The following is a 21,652-nucleotide window of genomic DNA, read 5'->3' on the forward strand; positions in this document are numbered from 1 at the left end:
ATCTCTAGATTTGGCTTGCGAAGCCTCAAAGAGAAGCAAATTGCATCCGATCCGGCTGAGATTTGGGACATGGTGTTGGTATATGGTCTCTAACAACAGTGCAAAAATTGGTCCACATCGGTCCATAATTATATATAGCGCCCATATAAACCGATCCCCAGATTTGGGTTCCGGAGCCTCAAAGAGAAGCAAATTTCACCCGATCCGCCAGAAATTTGGTACATGATATTGGTATATGATCTCTAACAACCATTCAAAAATTGGTCCATATCGGTTCATAATTATATATAGCCCCCGTATAAACCGATCCCCAGATTTGGCTTGCGAAGTCTCCAAGAGAAGCAAATTTCATCAAATCCGGTTGTAATTTGGAACATGGTGTTAGTATATGATCTTTAACAAGCGTGCCAGAATTGGTCCATATCGGTCCATAATTATATATAGCCCCCATATAAAACGTGCTCCAGATTTGACCTCCGGAGCCTCTTGGAAGAGCAAAATTCATCCGATCCGGTTCAAATTAGGAACGTGGTGTTAGTATATGGTCGCTAACAACCATACCAAAATTGGTCCAATCACACAAAAATTGGTCCATATCGGTTCATAATCATGATTGCCACTAGAGCCAAAAATAGTCTACCAAAATTTTATTTCTATAGAAAATTTTGTCAAATTTTATTTCTAGAGAAAATTTTGTTAAAATTTTATTCGGTTCATAATAAATTATTCAACATTGTCAAAATTTTATTTCTATAGAAAATTTTGTTCAAATTTTATTCGGTTCATAATCATGGTTGCCACTCGAGCCAAAAATAATCTACCAAGATTTTATTTCTTCTATAGAAAATTTTGTCAAAATTTTATTTCTGTAGAAAATGTTGTCAAAATTTTATGTCTACTTTGTCAAACTGAATTATATACGTATTGGATCGATCTTTTTTGATTTAATGTATACCACGTATGGACTTACATACAATTTAGAAGATGGTGTTAGGAGGTTTTGAGATACCTTGTCATCGGCAGGCGTTACCGCAACTTAAGTAATTCGATTGTGGATGGCAGTGTTTAGAAGAAGTTTCTACGCAATCCATGATGGCCGTATGTACTTGTTTTTTACTAACATTGTGTTCCACCTCAGCGTATTGGCCGACTTAAATGTAAAATCTATAAGTATTGTAGAACTCTGTCCAGATCTGGTCAGATATACAGAATATATGTGTATGGGTGCATATAGCATCCAACACATTGGACGGATTTGATATGGTATCGAAAATGTGGACTTGCAAAGTAGTGAAGGGTATAATATAGTCGGCCACGCCCGACTTTAGACTTTCCTTACTTGTTTTTTACTAAAATTGTGTTCCACCCTACTGCATTAGCCAACTTAAATTTTGAGTCTATATATTTTGTAAAAGTCTTTCAAATTCTGTCCAAATCGAGTGATCTTTAAATGTATGTATTTGGAACAAACCTTTATATATAGCCCCCAATACGGGTGTGATATGGTATCGGAAATTTACATCTACAAAGTGGTGAAGGGTATAATATAGTCGGCCCCGCCCGACTTTAGACTTTCCTTACTTGTTTTTTAATTCGAATATCTTCAATCACGAAAATGATAGTATCAATCACCCATTTTGATTGAAAACCAACACGATTTTCAATTAAAAATTTAATTGAATTTTGTCACGGAATCAATTAATTGTGTGATTGAATCAATTAAAGAAGTTATTTGTTTTTGACATTTTGAGTTTTAATTGAATCAATTAAAATTTTAATTAATTTCCTGACAAAAATCAATCAACTATTTAACTTATTCAATTAAATTAATAATTGATATTGGCAATAAATTTCAATCAAAAATTGTATATATTGCGCCCCCAAATTCTTATTTAGTTTTATTTGAAATAAAAGAAAATATGCGTTTCTTATAAAACATCTTCAATATTGTATTTATCTGAATTATGCTACAGACTAAGGGATTTGCTTTTTGTCATTTGTGTGTTTTATTCTAAAATAACTTAGACATTCAATTATGATCAATAACAACTAAAGGGCTAAAAAAAAATAAACTATTTAAACCATTATCTTCCTTATAATAATAACCATGTCAGCGTGTTCCTTCTAATATGTAGATGGGCCTAGATTTCCAATAAATCAGCAGCCTGTAAGCTAAATTAGTTTTTTCTGAAAATAAACAGAATATAATTTTGTTTAATTGAAAGTTAATTTTGTTAAACATTACCTGCATAGAATATCTAGTTCAATTCTTAGTTTCAGGTTGCAGATTTATAATCTTCTTTTGCAGTTGTAGTCTTTTGGCATAAAAAGGTGTATTAAGGAGCTCGGTAATTTAATTTTAGTAATAATTCCTTTCCAAAATGGTCACACATTGAAATCGTCTATTAAAATTTGAACCAATCAAAGACAAAAATAATGGGAAAGCAATGTAATATTTGATATTATATTGATGATATTTTGCAAATTCTGGAAATAGAAAAAAATATAAATGGAAAATACATATTTTTTTAATATATGAGAAAATTTTTCATATTTTTAAATCCAAAAGAAAGAACTTTTTTACCATTACATAAATCAGCTGATTAGTTTATCTATCAGATATACTGCCCTCAGATATACTGCCTTCAAACTGAAAAAGGCAGATAAAACAAAAATGCAATTTAATGCCAACGCAACTTCAAGATGAATCAAGTTGAATAAAATTCTGACTTGGAAAGGTGGGGTATCTCCCCCAAATATCAGAAAAGTGAAGAACAAAAGTTTTTTTTCCGCATGAAAAGGCCTTCATCCGAGCTGCAAATTTCAACAAAAAATTAAAAAATTCAACAAAACCAAAATTTCTCTTTACACAGAAAAAAAGTAAACTGTTTTATAGCAAGAATTAGCTATGTCGTGAGAAAATTGAACTAAATTTACTCCACATTTTGAGATTTCCACACAAAGCATTGTTAAAACTAGGGAGATTTAATGCCCTGGTGTACTTTTTAACTACAACTCACGAAATTACACCTTCTCATAGAACAACAAAATGATATAAAAGTAATGAACAAATCATTGGCGCCAAATCATGATCATTTTAACCATACAGTAGTTCATTCTTTTTAGTTTTGGGAATCGTATGAAAAAAGTAATAAAATTTAACTACAAACGAATATTTTTTTTTTGCAATAATAATAAGTTAAATTTAGCGTTTGTGTAACTACGGAATTTTTTTTCGGTGTAGTATCCATTACATTTTATTTACTAACTTTACACATCTCATTATGATTCACAAACATCTCGACTACTTGCTTCCTTATAATTTTATCCGAAGCTGTCCTTGGCATTGAGTCAATAAAATGAACGCCACCACGCATTTGATACAGACTTTCCAAATGTTCATCAACATATTTGTGGACCATGTCATCGGTAAGATTGAGACCATCCTCAGTTTTTGCTCTTACTATGGCACACGCCACCAGACTCTCCGCTACAAGATCGGCTTTGGGAAAAACACAAACCTCAGCTACACCTGGTAATTTGAGCAAAACATCCTCAATGGGTGCTGGACATATTTGGTAACCTTTCCATTTAAACATTTCCTTCGAGCGACCTTGGACATGAACGAAACCCAAATTATCAACAAATCCTATATCACCGGAACGTAGCCATTGGCCATGCATTGCTTTGGCCGTTGCTTCGGGATCATTGTAATAACCATTCCATGCATAGGGTGAATAGAGAAGAATTTCTCCAGATTCATTGGGTCCCAATTTCTCATTGTTCTCATCCACAATACACATCTTTTTGTTTGGTAAAAGTTTGCCTTCGCTTAGAGGATTGTATTCATATGGATAACCGCCGGAAATAGAAATACCACCAGTCGTTTCAGTCATACCATAACCCACACTTAATCCCGGCTTGGTTGTATGATCACCACCAAGAATATCCCATAATATCTCTTGCACAACTTGTGGAACCTTAGAACCTGCAACGAGCATTTCATCAATGAATTTGAAAGCTTCCCTTAGCTCTTCCTTGCTATAGTTGAATACGGTTTCGGCAGCTTGCGCAACAGAGCAAAAAATATGGGTCACTTTATACTGTTTAACCACATGCACAAAATATTCTGGGCTAAAGGGCTTACTGGGTACAATCCGTACGGATGAATGTAATAAACTGGAGATTAACGTTCCAACGCCAGAGGCCCAATACATGGTACTAAAGCAAAGCATAGTGGAATCACTGGAGGCTGTCACGCTAAAGATAAATAATTAAAAATAATAATAAAAAAATGTATTATTACTACAAGGAAAAAAGTAAACTGTTTTATTGGAAAAAATTAACTACCTTACGCGAAAATTGCACTATATTGTATTCCATTTTTTTTTAAGATTTCCATCATGATTTTTTTCTATCTTACAAATGCAAAAATTAACAAATGCTAAAGTATATACGACGAAAAAGTTCATCCTGTTCGAATCTTATAGTGATTTGGATTGGTAAAACATGTGTTGCATATTTTACACCTTTCCCCCATAAATTTAAATTTTTTTCGATTGGAAAATCCAGTGCAGCCTAACCAAAATGTGCACGGGTGTAATGACGGGACTAATCACGGTTGCCTCTCGAGCCAAAAATAATCTACTAAAATTTGGAGAAAATTTCACCAAAAACTACCAAACAAAAACATCTTACTTACTGTCAAAATGTTAAAAATTTAAATAAAATTTTCTCAAAATTTTATTTCTATAGAAATTTTTGTCAAAATTTTATTTCTATAGAATTTTTTTCAAAAATTGATTTCTATAGAGAACGTTGTCAAAATTTTATTTCTATAGAATATTTTGTCAAAATTTTATTTCTATAGAAATTTTAGTTCAAATTTTATTTCCATACAATATTATGTAAAAATTTTATTTCTATAGAAAATTTTATTCCCATAGAAAAATTGTAAAAATCTTATTTCTATAGAATTATTTGTAACATTTTATTTCTATAGAAAATTTTGTCAACATTTTATTTTAATAGAAATTTTTGTTAAAATTTTATGACTAAAGAATATTATGTCAAAATTTTATTTCTATATACAATTTTATAAAAATGTTATTCCTGTATAAATCTTATTTCTATAGAAAAATTTGTAAAATTTTATTTCTATAAAAAAAATTGTAAAATTTTATTTCTATAGAAAATATTGTCAACATTTTATTTCTACCGAAAATTTTATTTCTACAAAAAATTTTGACAAAATTTTATTTCTATAGAAATTTTTGTCAAAATTTTCTATAGAAATAAAATTTTGACAAAATTTTTATACCCTCCACCATAGGATGAGGGGTATATTAACTTTGTCATTCCGTTTGTAACACATCGAAATATTGCTCTAAGACCCCATAAAGTATATATATTCTGGGTCGTGGTGAAATTCTGAGTCGATCTGAGCATGTCCGTCCGTCCGTCCGTCTGTTGAAATCACGCTAACTTCCGAACGAAACAAGCTATCGATTTGAAACTTGGCACAAGTAGGTGTTATTGATGTAGGTCGGATGGTATTGCAAATGGGCCATATCGGTCCACTTTTACGTATAACCCCCATATAAAGGGACCCCCAAATTTGGCTTGCGAGGCCTCAAAGAGAAGCAAATTTCATCCGATCTGGCTGAAATTTGGTACATGGTGTTAGTATATGGTCTCTAACAACCACGCAAAAATTGGTCCACATCGGTCAATAATTATATATAGCCCCCATATAAACCGATCCCCCGATTTGGCTTGCGAGGCCTATAAGAGGAGCAAATTTCATCCGATCCGGCTGAAATTTGGTACATGGTGTTAGTATATGGTCTCTAACAACCATGCAAAAATTGGTCCACATCCGTCCATAATTATATATAGCCCCCATATAAACCGATCCCCCGATTTGGCTTGCGAGGCCTCAAAGAGAAGCAAATTTCATCCGATCTGGCTGAAATTTGGTACATGGTGTTAGTATATGGTCTCTAACAACCACGCAAAAATTGGTCCACATCGGTCAATAATTATATATAGCCCCAATATAAACCGATCCCCCGATTTGGCTTGCGAGGCCTATAAGAGAAGCAAATTTCATCCGATCCGGCTGAAATTTGGTACATGGTGTTAGTATATGGTCTCTAACAACCATGCAAAAATTGGTCCACATCCGTCCGTAATTATATATAGCCCCCATATAAACCGATCACCAGATTTCACCTCCGGGGCCTCTTGGAAGACCAAAATTCATCTGATTCAGTTGAAATTTGGTACGTGGTGTTAAAATATGGCCTCAAACTCCCATACAAAAATTGGTCGAAATCGGTCCATAATAATATATATAGGCCCCATATAAACCGATCCCCAGATTTGACCTCCGGAGCCCCTTGGAAGAGCAAAATTCATCCGATTCGGTTGAAATTTGGTACGTGATGTTAGTATATGGTGCCCAACAACCATGCAGTAATTGGTTCATATCAGCCCATAATTATATATAGCACCCATATAAACCGATCCCCAGATTTGACCTCCGGTGCCTTTTGGAGTAGCAAAATTCATCCGATCTCGTTGAAATTTTGTACGTGGTGGTAGTATATGATATTTAACAACCATGCCAAAAGTGGTCCATATCAGTCCATAATCACATATAGCCCCCATATAAACCGATCCCGAGATTTGGTTTTGGAGCCTCTTGGAGGAGCAAATTTCATCCGAGTCAGTTGAAATTTGGTACATTGTGCTAGTATATGGCCGTTAACAACCATGCCTAACTAGGCCCATATCGGTCTATAGTTATATATAGCCCTCAGATAAATCGATCCCCAATCACACAAAAATTGGTCCATATCAATAATTGTATATAGCCCCCATATAAGCGACCCCCATATTTCAATTCTGGCTCCCTACGTACCGTGCAAAAGTCCATATCGATTCGTAATTATTTGTAGACTTACCTACACATACTTTTTTTGTCTAATGTATACCACGTATGGGCTAACTCACAATTTAGAAAACGATTCAAGATACCACAACCCAAGTAATTCGATTGTGGATGACAGTCTTTCGTAGAAGTTTATACGCAATCCATGGTGGAGGGTACATAAGATTCGGCCTGGCCGAACTTACGGCCGTTTATAAATACTTGTTCTTTATTTCATAAACACATCATAATGCACTTTGTTTGGTTTACAAACCACTTCCCAGAAAAAAATTTGGAAGTTCTTCCAAAGGCACAACTTTAAAAGCACTTCCAGAAGATGCACGCCCAATGTTGTTCTTTATTTTAACTACCCAGGAAGTTCGTTTAATTCAATTTTTTATAACTTGGGTTTTTCATACTTTTAATGGGTAATTTTAACTTTTTATACCCACCACCATAGAATGGTGACGGGGGTATAATAAGTTCATCATTCCGTTTGTAACACATCGAAATATCGATTTCCGACTATATAAAGTATATATTCTTGATCATGGAGAAATTCTAAGACGATATAAGCATGTCCGTCTGTCTGTTCGTCTGTCTGTCTGTTGTAATCACGCTACAGCCTTCAATAATGGCGCTATCGTCCTGAAATTTGGCACAGATTCGTCGTTTGTTTGAAGGCAGGTCAAGTTCGAAGATGGGTTATATCGGTCCAAGTTTTGATATAGTCTGTTGTGTTTGAATTAAGGTTTATTGAACGACTCTTCAAGTTACACTGTAAATGTGTTAGTACTAATATGTTAGGCAGAGTTGTAAATCTATGTACAAGCTGTGGTACGTTAAGAAGTACAGGAGAAATAAAGTGTTGCATACATCATTTTTCATTCATTCTCAACATAGTCCCCATATAAACCGACCTCCCGATTTGGGATCTTGGGCTTATAAAAACTGTAGTTTTTATCCACTTTGCCTGCAATTGGAAATCTAGAGGTATTTGAGGACCATCAAAAAGTGTACCGAAAATGGTGCCTGTCGGTCCATGTTTTGGTATATCCCCCATATGGACCGATTTCCCGATTTTGCTTCTTGGGCGTCTAGAAAGTGTATTTTCTATCCGATTTTGAAATCTAGAGGACCCTTAAGACGTGTGCCGTTGTGGTGTATCGGTATTCTAGGACCTTAAAGACGTGTGTCGAAAATGGTGAATAGCGGTCCATGTTTTGACATAGCCCCCATATAGACCGGTCTCCCGATTTTACTTCTTAGGCTTCTAGAATCCGTAGTTTTAATCCAATTTACCTGAAATTTGAAATCTAGAGGTACTCTAGGACCCTAAAGACGTGTGCCGATAATGGTGAGTACCGGTTCATGTTTTGATATAGCCACCATATAGACCAATCTCTCGATTTTACTTCTTGGTCTGATAGAATAAGTAATTTTTATCCTATTTGTCTCAAATCGGAAATCTAGAGGTATTCTAGGACCCTAAAGACGTGTGCCGAAAGTGGTGACTACCGGTTCATGTTTTGATATAGCCACCATAGGTAAGGTTAGGTTAAAGTGGCAGCCCGATTAAGATTCAAGCTCACTTAGACTATTCAGTCCATTGTGATACCACATTAACTAAAAGTACCTATTACATATGGGCACTTCTAGTTTTAACCGTTGAACCTTCTCGATTATTTTCTTCTGTTGAACCAACCAGATTGTTCCAAAAACATTAGCAGACTGCTTAAGTTAACGTTTTCCAGGTCCGCCAGTAATCTGAAGCTATATGCCCCTAAAATTTGCTTACGTCTTACACAAAATGCAGGACACTCACACAAGAGGTGTTTTATTGATTCCTTTTCCTCCGCATCATGACAGCTCATACAATAGTCATTATACTTCGCACCAATAGTTTTTGCAAAATCGCCTATCAGGCAGCGACCCGTTATAGCAGATATCAGGAGTGAAATCTGGCGTCTCGGGAACACTAGCATATCTAGTGTGCGGTTTAAGTTTAAATGGGGCCATATTTGTTTGGTGTCGTTACAACCCTTACAATTCTCCCATCGAACATTTGCCATCATGACAGCCTTCTCACGCAGTAAGAGCTTGCAGGTAGCCAGAGGCACACCAACAGATTCTAGTTCCTCTGGAATATGTAAGGTAGTTCCTAGCCTTGCTAGCTCATCTGCTTCGCAGTTCCCCGGTATGTTCCTGTAGCCAGGCACCCATATTAGGTGACTATTGTGCTGCTCAGCCATCTCATTGAGAGATTTGCGGCAGTCGATGGCCGTTTTCGAGTTGAGGAACACAGAGTCCAAGGATTTTATTGCAGGTTGACTGTCTGAGTATATATTAATGCCCACATTTTTTGGAACAATTCGCCACCTCTCTTATTGCTAATATTTCAGCCTGAAAAACACTACAGTGATCAGGTAATCTTTTCGCTATTCGAAGTTCCAGATCTTTAGAATATACTCCGAAACCCACTTGGCCATCCAATTTGGAGCCATCAGTGTAGAAATCTATATATTCTTCATTTTCCGGGGTCTGTGCGCACCACGCCTCACTGTTGGGGGTTAGTCTCAAACTTTTTGTCGAAAAGTGGACTCGCCAAAGTGTAATCCACTACGTTAGGCACATCTGGCATTATTTTGAGGACCGAACTGTGACCGTAACTTTTTTCCGACCACAGCGATAGCTCGCGCAACCGCACAGCCGTTGTTGCAGCTGACTGTTTGGCCAAAATGTCTAAAGGCAATAGATGCAGCATGACATTAAGGGAATTTGTTCCTGTCTTGCTGAATGCGCCTGAGATACACAAACACGCCATACGCTGAACTTTGTCTAAACTTGTTGGCTGGTGAAGTGCCGACCACCAGACTACAACACCATATAGCATTATAGATCTAACCACTGCCGTGTATAGCCAATGTACAATTTTTGGTTTTAGTCCCCACTTTTTCCCTATTGCCTTTTTGCACGAGTATAAAGCTACCGTTGCTTTCCTCGCCCTTTCTTCAATATTAAGCTTAAAGTTCAGCTTCCTGTCCAAAATAACACCAAGGTATTTTGCACACTCGCTAAAGGGAATTTCAATACCCCCTAAGGAAATGGGCCTAACCGTGGGAGTTTTGCGATCTTTGCAGTACATGACTATTTCTGTCTTTGCAGGATTTACCCCAAGACCATTATCTTTCGCCCATTTCTCAGTTATCCGGAGGGCTCTCTGTATAATATCTCTAACTGTTAATGGAAATTTTCCCCTGACTGCTAGCGCCACATCATCTGCGTACGCCACCACTTGTATCCTTTCTTTTTCTAGGGAAACCAGAAGGTCGTTTATAGCAACATTCCAAAGAAGAGGTGATAGAACTCCTCCTTGAGGAATGCCTCTGTTCACATACCTTTGTATGTTTGCTTGTCCTAGTGTGGCTGAAATGCGTCTCTTCCTTAGAAGTTCGTCTAACAGCCTAAGTATAACTGGATCAACATTTAGAGTTGTCAGTCCATTTAATATCCAGCTCGGATGGACGTTATTGAACGCCCCTTCGATGTCTAGAAATGCCACGATTGTGTATTCTTTGACAGATAGTGAGCTTTCAATAAAGCTGACTAGTTCAAGTAATGCGGTCTCAGTAGACCTGCCCTTCGAGTATGCATGTTGTCGTTTCGAGAGCAAACTTGAATCGACGCTAGTTCTAAGATATATATCTATCATCCTCTCCAGAGTCTTAAGTAGGAATGAGGATAAGCTGATTGGTCGGAAATCCTTCGCCCTCGAGTGAGAGGCTTTTCCCGCTTTAGGTATGAAAACGACTTTTGTTTCCCTCCACTTTCCTGGGATATATGATAAGTTGATACATGCTTTATATATCACCGACAACCAGGGGATAATTTTGTCAGTTACAGCTTGTAACTCCGCCGGAGTAATTCCATCAGGTCCAGGGGATTTGAATGGTCAAAAGCTATTTAGCGCCCATCTTATTCTAGTTTCCGAGCAACTGTGGCACCTCCAGTACATGGTTCAACCGTCTGATTTCCAGGAAAATGTGTGTCCAATAGTACCTCCAGCGTCTCCTCACTGGACGTTGTCCAATTGCCCTCCGATGTTTTAATGAAACCTGGAGCGGAGTTGGTGGATGCTAGAACCTTCCGTAGTCTGGAAGCCTCGGACGTATTCTCAATACTGCTGCAGTAAGCATTCCAAGAGTTGTGCTGAGCCTTTCTCAGTTCTCGCTTGTATCCTCTAAGATTCTTCTTGTAAGCGTCCCAGTCCTCAGAAGCTCTGGTGGACTTTGCCTTGTTAAAGAGCTTCCTGCAGGATTTCCTCATATTACTTAATTCCGTAGACCACCATGGTGGTCGATGTTTCCCCCTTGGCTTTCCTCTAGGGCATGCAGCTTTCAGTGAGATGTTGAAGGCCTTAGTAATCCGCTCCACTGCGTGTTCGATATCTTGCACATTTCTCATATTTGTCTCTGTTATTTCCGGTATCATCATATTGAACGATTCCCTATACCTATTCCAGTCAGCTTTCCTAACATTTGGTGGAAATATGATCTTGGTGATATGAACATCAAATTTGAAACTGATGTAGCGATGATCTGAGAAGCTGTGTTCATTTAAAACCTGCCACTCAGATATCATTTCATTCAGTTCTTGCGAGGCCAAGGTGATGTCCAAAACCTCTTACCTGTTTTTAGTGACAAAGGTTGGGGCATCTCCCTTGTTGCAAACTACCAGAGTAGTACGCAAAATAAACTCTATTAGCGACTCTCCCTTTGCATTAGTATCACTACTTCCCCATATACTATGATGCGCATTCGCATCGCATCCCATAATGAGTTTCGTCTTTGTTTTCAGTGACTCCTCAACTAAGGTCTTAACGGCACATGGAGGCATCTCCCTGTCATGTCCCATATAGGCCGAAGATACCCAATATTTGCATTTGGCTATTTCTAAATTGTGTCTGCATTGTACATTGAAGGAAGCAGAAACAAGTTAAGCTCGTTTTTAGCAATTATACAGGCTCGAATTACATCATTACCAGTATACTGCAATAGTTTGAACCCCGGAGTACTTAATTCACATATTTTGTTTCTATAAACATATGGTTCTTGAATAAGAACTATGTCTATGTCCCCTTTCATCAGGAGAACTTTTAAGGCAGCACATGCAGCCTTACAATGATGAAGATTTATCTGGAGGATCCGTAGGACCATCGAGATTTTCAACAACCGTCACATCAGGCTCTTCAATCGAGTCATCAAGAATGTCCTCTTCAGAGATATCGGTGACTCTCGCAATAACCATAGGTTCAACTTTGGTGAGTTCTGATGAAGTAGAAGCCTCCTCACGCATACGGTATCTATCCATGTCTTCAACTTTGGTATCTCCCACGACTTCGCAAGAGGATCCGCTTACTTCTGATTCAGACAGAGTCTTGTCCATTTCTGAATCCTTTAGCTGATCGTTTTTATACACCTTCATCTGGATATAATGAAAGCCATAACATGCACGGCCCTGAGACTTTGCTAGATGTGGCAAAGACTGAGTGTTCAATATAAACACTGCATGCCGTCTTGGCCCATCCACTTCATCCAAACGGCCAACCTTCCAATCATCTGTTGGAAGATCTGGATTGCATTGTTTCAGTCTATTTAAAATAGATTCAGGGTCAGGAGGGTTTGCAGGTATCCACGCATGTGCTCTAGGTCTAGCCGGTATGTCTTTCTTCTCGACTAACTCTAGAGCAGCTCCTTCCCAAACTTCACCAATTAGTATCAGAGCAGCTTTAAAACATTCTATAGACCTCTGGTCCTCAAATGTGACTAGCTTAAATCGTCCTTGATACCAACCAGCCTCTTGGTGTCGAGGATCTGGGCCGGGAAACTTTTCCAGCACCTGTGAGTAGACGCCAGACAAAGCATTCTCAATTTCCCCCCATTTTTGCTTTGGAACCATACCGTCCAATGCTCCTTTATTTATGATAGCCATCACAAGGCTGTCTTTAGCAACTGAGGCAAACGATCGTTGATCCCTTTTGGAGGATGGCAGCTCATCCGTAGTTTTTATCCAATTTGCCTGGAATTGGAAATCTAGAGGTATTCTAGGACCATAAAGAGGTGTGCCGAATATATTGTGTATCGGTACAGTTTTTGATATAGCCCCCTTATAAACCGGCCCTCCGATTTGGGGTCTAGATTCTAGAACTACAATTAAATTTGCCGAATACTGTGTGTATCTTTCCATGTTTTGGTACAGCCCACATAACACCGAACTCCCAATTTAACTCCTGGGGTTTCTAGAAATTCTGTTTTATCCGATTTCCGATTTGCCACAAATTGAAAATATACTGGCATTTTAGACCCATAGCAAATGTGTATATGCTTTAGTTTTATCAGTCCATTTGGTAAGGCCTCCATATAGACCGATTCCACTTATTGAGGGTATAGAAGGCGCACTGATCATGGAAATTGCTTGAAACTGAATGCAAAATTTCCAGATTTTACTTCTCGTAGTTATTTAAATAATTAGGATGAACTCCGGAGCCTCTTGGAAGAGCAAAATTAATCTGATCCGGTTGAAATTCGGTACGTTGTGTATGTATATGGTCTCTAACAACCATAAAAATTGGTCCATATTGGTCCATAAATATATATAGCCTCCCATATAAACCGATCCCCGGATTTGAACTCCGGAGCCTCTTGGAAGAGCAAAATTCATCCGATCCGGTTGAAATATAGTACGTCGTGTAAGTATATGGTCTCTAACAACCATACAAATATTGGTCCATATCGATCCATAATTATATATAGCCCCCCATATAAACGGATCCCCAGATTTGAACTCCGGAGCCTCTTGCAGAAGGAAGTTTTGCAGGGGTTCAGTGTGGGCTTTGCAGGGGTTTCGGCAACATTATGGTAACATCATAAAATGTTGTACCATTTTTATTCAACACTTTTTTCAGAAACGAAATCACCAGTATGTTAAATACCCACCATATGGTGCAAATTCTTTTGATATCGGGCCTATAGTAAAGTGGAGGTACTTCGGGACTATATTATGGACATTTGGCCATAAATTTAAATAAGTAATTCCAATAAATTTGAGGGAACATTCCCCTCACACAAGAGAATCATATTACAAACTTAAATTTGGATTTGTCACGTCCGTTTTTAGACTTGCAGGAAAATTGTTTGCTCAATTCCAAGAGGGAGTCTTAAATGTCTGGCTAAGAATTCAAGACATTCGGATCACCTATTTCATATTATTTCAAATCTAAATTCTGTAGACTTATATAATGGATGGTTGTTAATCAGTCCAATTGGGGCTATATCACAATTAGGTTAAAGTGACAGTCGCTTAAATTTCAGACTCACTTAGACTGTTCAGTACATTGTGATCACAATTAAATAAAAATATTTATATTTAGGGTCATTTTCATGAAGTCCCATTAGACTTTAACTGCCAGTGAACGGAAAGTAAATTGCAAATTTCTTCTCTCCGATTAATTTTTAACTGAAAATTTTTCAGTTAATCTTTAATTCGATTTTTTATAACTCGCTTTATTCATAGTTTGAGGGGGGTTATTTGAATATTTTTTGTTTCAAATAGGTTAAAAACAGAGTAGGAATTAGTAAAAAAAAATATTCAAATTTTGTCGAAAAAACCCCAAAATCCATTCTAGAAAATTGCGAATTTTTGAAAATTTTTAAGTCATGCAAATTCAGTGCAACGGCTGTTGAAATGGTGGACATTCATCCTATGGCAATTCTATGTTAAATTCATCGCTTCTGTGCCAATTTTACGCCACTTCCGGGTCCAAAAAGAGCATTTTCACTACTTTTATGGCGATGCTTTGGTGCTGGGTTTCTAACTGGCATAGGCTAGATGACGATGATGATATTTCCATAGTACGGTTTAAAAGTTCGTTAGCTAACGGAGCTTCCTGAAAATGGGGAATAGTGTGCTTTATGTGGCCAAACTAATTTACGTTACGTTATGTTAGGTACTGAAAGAGCCAGCAACGTGAAATGGTTAGCATGCCCACCTAGCGTACGAAGGGTCGTGAGTTCAATCTCTGTCTCCTCTCTCAGTAACGCTGGTGACATTTCTAAGTGTTTCAAAACTTCTCTACGTGCTTTCACTGTAATGTCCCACGTCCCTTGTCATTGAGCTAAACATGGAATGGGGCAGCACCCAACGATAAAAGAGAGTTCACCGCTGAATAGTCCAAGTGTGTTTGAAATATCGGACTACCACTGTACCAAACCTAACCTAACCTACAAATTTCTACTTCCACTGACGTAAGAAGTCGAATAGGGAGAATCGTCTATGAAACTAAATCCATTGAAAAAATCATAAACGACGTGTACGTTTCAAAACGATCTGTTCATGAAAGTGAATAAACACACATGTGGTGTCAAACGGAGAACTGACGGTGTTAATTTGCAAAAACTATAGGTGCGAAGTATAATGACTATTGTATAAGCTGTCATGACGTGGAGGAAAAGGAATCAATTAAACGCCTCTTGTGTGAGTGTCCTGCTTTTTGTGTAAGGCGTAAGCGAATTTTAGGAGCATATAGCTTTAGATTACTGGCTGACCTGGAAAACGTTAACTTAAGCAGTTTGTTAATGTTTTTGGAGCAGTCTGGTTGGTTCCACAAAAGTAAATAATAGAGAAGGTTCAGTGGTTAAGACTAGAAGTGCCCATATGTAATAGGTACTTTTAGTTAAATGTGGTATCACAATGGACTGAATAGACTAAGTGAGCCTGAAATTTAATCGGACTGCCACTTTAACCTAACCTAACCTAACCTAATTTGACAACGATAAAATTACACCATGCGTTGTCAAAACAATAACCAACGTTCATTATCTGTCAATGTAATGGTTACGACCTTATATAAAATATATCCGCTATCGTGAATCGAACCTGGATTGTCTACCTTAGCACATTGCACCACCGCCTGACTTGCCATAAGAACGTCTAACGAATATTTTATGGCTTTTTCATGGCCAAAGAAAACCGAAAGCCGTTCATGAAATCGTGAACGCACACGGACGAAATTGTGAACATTCCGTGTGAACTGTTAACATGTGATTTGATCGCTAACGTTTCCGTTTCATTTTGTTACCGTCCGTTCACGATTTTGGAACCCTTTCTGTGCAATTGCACCGCGGTAGCTTCACCGAGCTAAAATTTATTTTCAACGAATTACGATTACCTTCCCGCAAAGCCTATACTATTGTTAACTGGGCTAATTTTTACCACAACAAACTTACAAGATAATTTTGTTTAGTAATGCCTGATGGGAGCACGTCACTGCTTTCGGAGTACCCGTTGTTCCGGAGGAGCATAAAATCAGTGCCGTCTCGGAACCATTTAGTTTGGAACAAGGAAACTGAGAAATAGCCCAAGCCTCTTCCTTAGATTCCAACAAGTCATTGATAGTGGTCACACCTTCCACCTTACCAGTCATAATGACAATTTTAGCATGCAATTCCAGGTGATTACTGACCGCTAAAGCTTCTTTATAGTTCTCGGCATCACAAAAAATCAATTTCGGACGAGTAGTTTTAAAAATAGGAACAACAGTATCTGCAAATAGGGTATTTTAGAAATTTATTTTGGCCAACTCCTTCCATTTACCTTTCCCAAAGCCATAAAAGGCACTACTCACTGGTGTACCACATAAAAATGAGGCCATCATTACTGTGGCCACATGCTCTGAATGCTGGACATAGAGGCCAATAACATCGTGACATTTCATTTCCAATTCTCTCAGAATATTCCTTGCCAGCGCCTTTGAGTTATCCAGAAATTCTTGAGCTGTCATCTCGCTTCCATTCGAATCCATAATTTGTATCACTTTTTGAGGAGTTTTTTGCAATTGATTCACAATTGCCGTGCCCAATGTCATTTCACTGCCATAGGGATCTTTGACAATAGGACCAGACCATACCTTTTCCTCTGGATCATAAGAAGCTTCCACAAGTATCTCCATTCTGAACTGCTGCTTTTAGGTGCTGTAATTAAACTAAAGAGCAGCCAAATAATTTCTTCAACAGCCAAATATCAATTGACTTTGACCCACATTTGAAAACACGTTGTTTTGGTTATGCCAAAAGTAAAGCTGCACAATTATCAACGATAAGCTTCATTATCTAGCTGTTTAATTTTAATCGCTATATTCGAAAATAAACTACTGTTCTAATTTAATATCCCAGCAAACAAAAATTGAAATTTGTCTAAATCACTTTCGTTGCACTGAAATTGCCTCATTTTTTAAGGTGGAATCCGAATTCGGTCTTCTGGGTGTGATTTAGAAAAGTTTGTGATATTTTGCCAAGTAAATAATTTGTTTAATATTTTAACGCTTGTCTGAAACATTTTCAACAAGTAAGGAAAGTCTAAAGTCGGGCGGGGCCGGCTATATTATACCCTGCACCACTATGTAGATCTAAATTTTCGATACCATATCACATCCGTCAAATGTGTTGGGGCTATATATAAAGGTTTGTCCCAAATACATACATTTAAATATCACTCGATCTGGACAGAATTTGATAGACTTCTACAAAATCTATAGACTCAAAATTTAAGTCGGCTAATGCACTAGGGTGGAACACAATGTTAGTAAAAAAATATGGGAAACATTTAAATCTGGAGCAATTTTAAGAAAACTTCCCAAAAGTTTATTTATGATTTATCGCTCGATATATATGCATTAGAAGTTTAGGAAAATTAGAGTCATTTTTACAACTTTTCGACTAAGCAGTGGCGATTTTACAAGGAAAATGTTGGTATTTTGACCATTTTTGTCGAAATCAGAAAAACATATATATGGGAGCTATATCTAAATCTGAACCGATTTCAACCAAATTTGCCACGCATAGCTACAATGCTAATTCTACTCCCTGTGTAAAATTTCAACTAAATCGGAGTTAAAAATTGGCCTCTACGGTCATATGAGTGTAAATCGGGCGAAAGCTATATATGGGAGATATATCTAAATCTGAACCGATTTCAACCAAATTTGGCACGCATAGCTACAATGCTAATTCTACTCCCTGTGCAAAATGTCAACTAAATCGGAGCAAAAAATTGGCCTCTGTGGTCATATGAGTGTAAATCGGGCGAAAGCTATATATGGGAGCTATATCTAAATCTGAACCGATTTGGCTGATATTTTGCAAGTTTTTCGAGACTCATAAAATATTCGGATGTACGGAACTTGAGGAAGATCGGTTGATATACACGCCAATTATGACCAGATCGGTGAAAAATGTATATGGCAGCTATATCTAAATCTGAACCGTTTTTTCCAAAATCAATAGGGATCGTCTTTGAGCCGAAACAGGACCCTATACCAAATTTTAGGACAATCGGACTAAAACTGCGAGCTGTACTTTGCACACAAAAATACATCAACAGACAGACAGACAGACAGACGGACAGACAGACAGACGGACATCGCTAAATCGACTCAGAATTTAATTCTAAGACGATCGGTATACTAAACGATGGGTCTCAGACTTTTCCTTCTTGGCGTTACATACAAATGCACAAACTTATTATACCCTGTACCACAGTAGTGGTGAAGGGTATAAAAATTGGCAATTTTTATATCCTGCGCCACATCAAGAAGGCGACGAGATAGATACATGGTGTCTTTGTCAATAATACTCAGGGTGGGTCCCTGAGTCGATCTAGCCATGTCCGTCCGTCTGTCTGTGAACACATTTTTGTGATTAAATTCTAGGTCACAGTTTTATTCTAATCGACATCAAATTTGGTACAAGTTTCTGTTTTGGGTCAGAATAGGACCCTATTGATTTTGGAAGAAATCGCTTTAGATTTAGATATAGCTCCCATATATATCTTTCGCCCGATGTGGACTAATATGGGCTCAGAAGCCAGAATTTTACCCTAATTTGCTTAAAATTTTGCACAAGAAGCACAATTAGTACTATAGTCAAGTTTGCCAAATTTGATTGAAATCGGTTCAGATTTAGATATAGCTCCCATATATATCTTTCGCCCGATATGGACTAATATGGGCTCTGCTTGAATATTTGCACTAGGAGTACAATTAGTAGTGTAGTCAAGTGTGCTATATTTTATTGAAATCGGGTCAGATTTAGATATAGCTCCAATATATATTTTTCGCCCGAATTGCACTAATATGACCCCAGTGGCCAAAGTTGTACTCTAATTGACGTGAAATTTTGTACAGTGAGTAGAATTTACATTCTAACTATGTTTGCTAAATTTGGTTTAAATCTGTTCAGATTTAGATATAGCTCACAGGCAGATATATATGTCACACGATTTATATAACCACAGAGGTCAAGGTTGTAATCCGATTTACGTGAAATTTTGCACAGGGAGTAGAATTAACATAGTAACTGTGCATGTCAAATTTGTTTGAAATAGGTTCAGATTTCGATATAGCTTCCATATATATGTTTTTACGATTTGGGTAAAAATTTCCAAAATACCAACATTTTCCTGATAAAATCGCCACTGCTAATTCGAAAACTCCAATTTGCCTATACTTCTAATACATATCTATCGACCGATAAATCATAAATACACTTTTGCGAACTTGCCTTAAAATTGGTTCAGATCTAAATGTTTCCCACCACCATAGAATGGTGACGGGGGTATAATAAGTTCGTCATTCCATTTGTAACACATCGAAGTATCGATTTCCGACCATATAAAGTATACATTCTTGATCAGGGAGAAATTCTAAGAAGATATAACCATGTCCGTCTGTCTGTCTGTTGTAATGACGCTACAGACTTCAATAATGAAGCAATCGTGCTGAAATTTTGCACAAACTCGTCTTTTGTTTGCACGCAGGTCAAGTTCGAAGATGGGCTATATCGGTCAAGGTTTTGATATAGTCCTCATATAAACCGACCTCCCGATTTGGAGTCTTGGGCTTATAGAAACTGTAATTTTTATCCAATTTACGTGAAATTGGAAATCTAGAGTATTTTAGGACCATAAAGAGGTGTGCCAAAAATGGTGAGTATCGGCCCATGTTTTGGTTAGCCCCCGTATAGAACGGTCTCCTGATTTTACTTCCTGGGCTTATAGAGTCAGTAGTTTTTATCCAATTTATCTGAAAGTGGAAATCTAAAGGTATTTTAGAACCATAAAGAGGTGCGTCAAAAATGATGATTATCGGTCCATGTTTTGGTCAGCCCCCGTATCGAACGGTCTCCTGATTTTACTTCTTGGGCTTATAGAATCCGTAGTTTTTATCCAATTTACTTGAAATTGGAAATCTAGGGGTATTTTAAAACCATAAAGAGTTGCGTCAAAAATGGTGAGTATCGGTCCATGTTTTGGTATCGCCCCCATATAGACCGATCTCCCGATTTTACTTCTTTAGAAACCGTATTTCTTATCCAATTTGTCTCATATTGAAATCTGAAGGTACTTTAGGACCATAAAAAGGTATGCCGAAAATTGTGAGTATCGGTCCATGTTTTGAGGTATATTAACTTTGTCATTCCTTTGTAACACATCGAAATATTGCTCTAAGACCCCATAAAATATATATTCTGGGTCGTGATGAAATTCTGAGTCGATCTAAGCATGTCCGTCCGTCCGTCTGTTGAAATCGCGCTAACTTCCGAACGAAACAAGCTACCGACTTGAAACTTGGCACAAGTAGTTGTTATTGATGTAGGTCGGATAGTATTGCAAATGGGCCATATCGGTCCACTTTTACGTATAGCCCCCATATAAACGGACCCTTGGCTTGCGAATCCTCTAAGAGAAGCAAATTTCATCCGATTCGGCTGAAATCTGGTACATGGTTTTAGAATATGGTCTTTAACAGCCATGCAAAAATTGGTTCACATCGGTCCATAATTATATATAGCCCCCATATAAACCGATACCCCGATTTGGCTTGCGGAGCCTCTAAGAGAAGCAAATTTCATCCAATCCGACTGAAATTTGGTACATGGTGTTAGTATATGGTATCTAATGACCATGCTAAAATTGGTCCACATCGGTCCATAATTATATATAGCCCCCACATAAACCGATCCCCAGATTTGACCTCTTGTGCCTTTTGGAGAAGCAAAATTCATCCGATCTGGTTGAAATTTGGTACGTGGGGGTAGTATATGATATTTAACAACAATGCCAAAAGTGGTCCGTATCAGTCCATAATCATATATAGCCCTCATATAAACCGTTCCCGAAATTTGGTTTTGGAGCCTCTTGGAGGAGCAAATTTCATTCGAGTTGAAATTTGGTACATTGTGCTAGTATATGGCCGTTAACAACAATGCCTAACTAGGTCCATATCGATCTATAGTTATATATAGCCCTCATATAAATCGATCCCCAATCACACAAAAATTGGTCCATATCAAGTTCATAATTCTATATAGCCCCATATAAGCGACCCCCATGTTTCAATCTCCATGTCGATTCGTAATTATTTGTAGACTTACCTAGACATAACATTTTTGTCTAATATATACCATGTATGGACTAACTCACAATTTAGAAAACGATGTTAAGAAGTTTTAAGATACCACAACCCAAGTAATTCGATTGTGGATGACAGTCTTTCGTAGAAGTTTCTACCCAATCCATGGTGGAGGGTACATAAGATTCGGCCTGGGCGAACTTACGGCCGTATATACTTGTTTACATATGTAATTAACCATAATAATTTAATAA

General features: G+C 37.5%; 1 protein-coding gene and 1 long non-coding RNA gene across 2 annotated transcripts; both read right to left on the reverse strand.

Annotated features, from left to right (window-relative positions):
• Positions 1–1,924: 1,924 nt before the first annotated feature.
• On the reverse strand, positions 1,925–2,481 carry LOC142238713 (uncharacterized). Its single transcript, XR_012722795.1, has 2 exons — positions 2,246–2,481; positions 1,925–2,187 (listed from the first exon to the last, which is right to left on the reverse strand). It is a non-coding gene; the product is annotated as an uncharacterized LOC142238713 (long non-coding RNA).
• A 723-nt stretch (positions 2,482–3,204) lies between these two features.
• On the reverse strand, positions 3,205–17,000 carry LOC142238709 (uncharacterized). Its single transcript, XM_075310418.1, has 3 exons — positions 16,586–17,000; positions 16,219–16,534; positions 3,205–4,260 (listed from the first exon to the last, which is right to left on the reverse strand). Exons 1-3 carry the CDS (start codon positions 16,938–16,940, stop codon positions 3,258–3,260), a joined length of 1,674 nt encoding a protein of 557 aa, XP_075166533.1. The 5' UTR covers positions 16,941–17,000; the 3' UTR covers positions 3,205–3,257.
• Between the last annotated feature and the right edge of the window lie 4,652 nt (positions 17,001–21,652).

Source organism: Haematobia irritans, chromosome 5, assembly GCF_050003625.1.
Source record: "Haematobia irritans isolate KBUSLIRL chromosome 5, ASM5000362v1, whole genome shotgun sequence".
Classification (NCBI taxonomy): Eukaryota; Metazoa; Arthropoda; class Insecta; order Diptera; family Muscidae; genus Haematobia; species Haematobia irritans.

What these genes read in the sequence shown, in the direction of transcription:
- LOC142238709 (XM_075310418.1), bottom strand. Translation starts at nt 16,940, where the DNA reads ATGGAGATACTTGTGGAAGCTTCTTATGATCCAGAGGAAAAGGTATGG. An exon ending in CTTTTATGGCTTTGGGAAAG is followed by an intron (nt 16,535 to 16,585) that starts GTAAATGGAAGG and finishes CCCTATTTGCAG; the next exon opens with ATACTGTTGTTCCTATTTTT. An exon ending in TTACTAAACAAAATTATCTT is followed by an intron (nt 4,261 to 16,218) that starts GTAAGTTTGTTG and finishes ATTTATCTTTAG; the next exon opens with CGTGACAGCCTCCAGTGATT.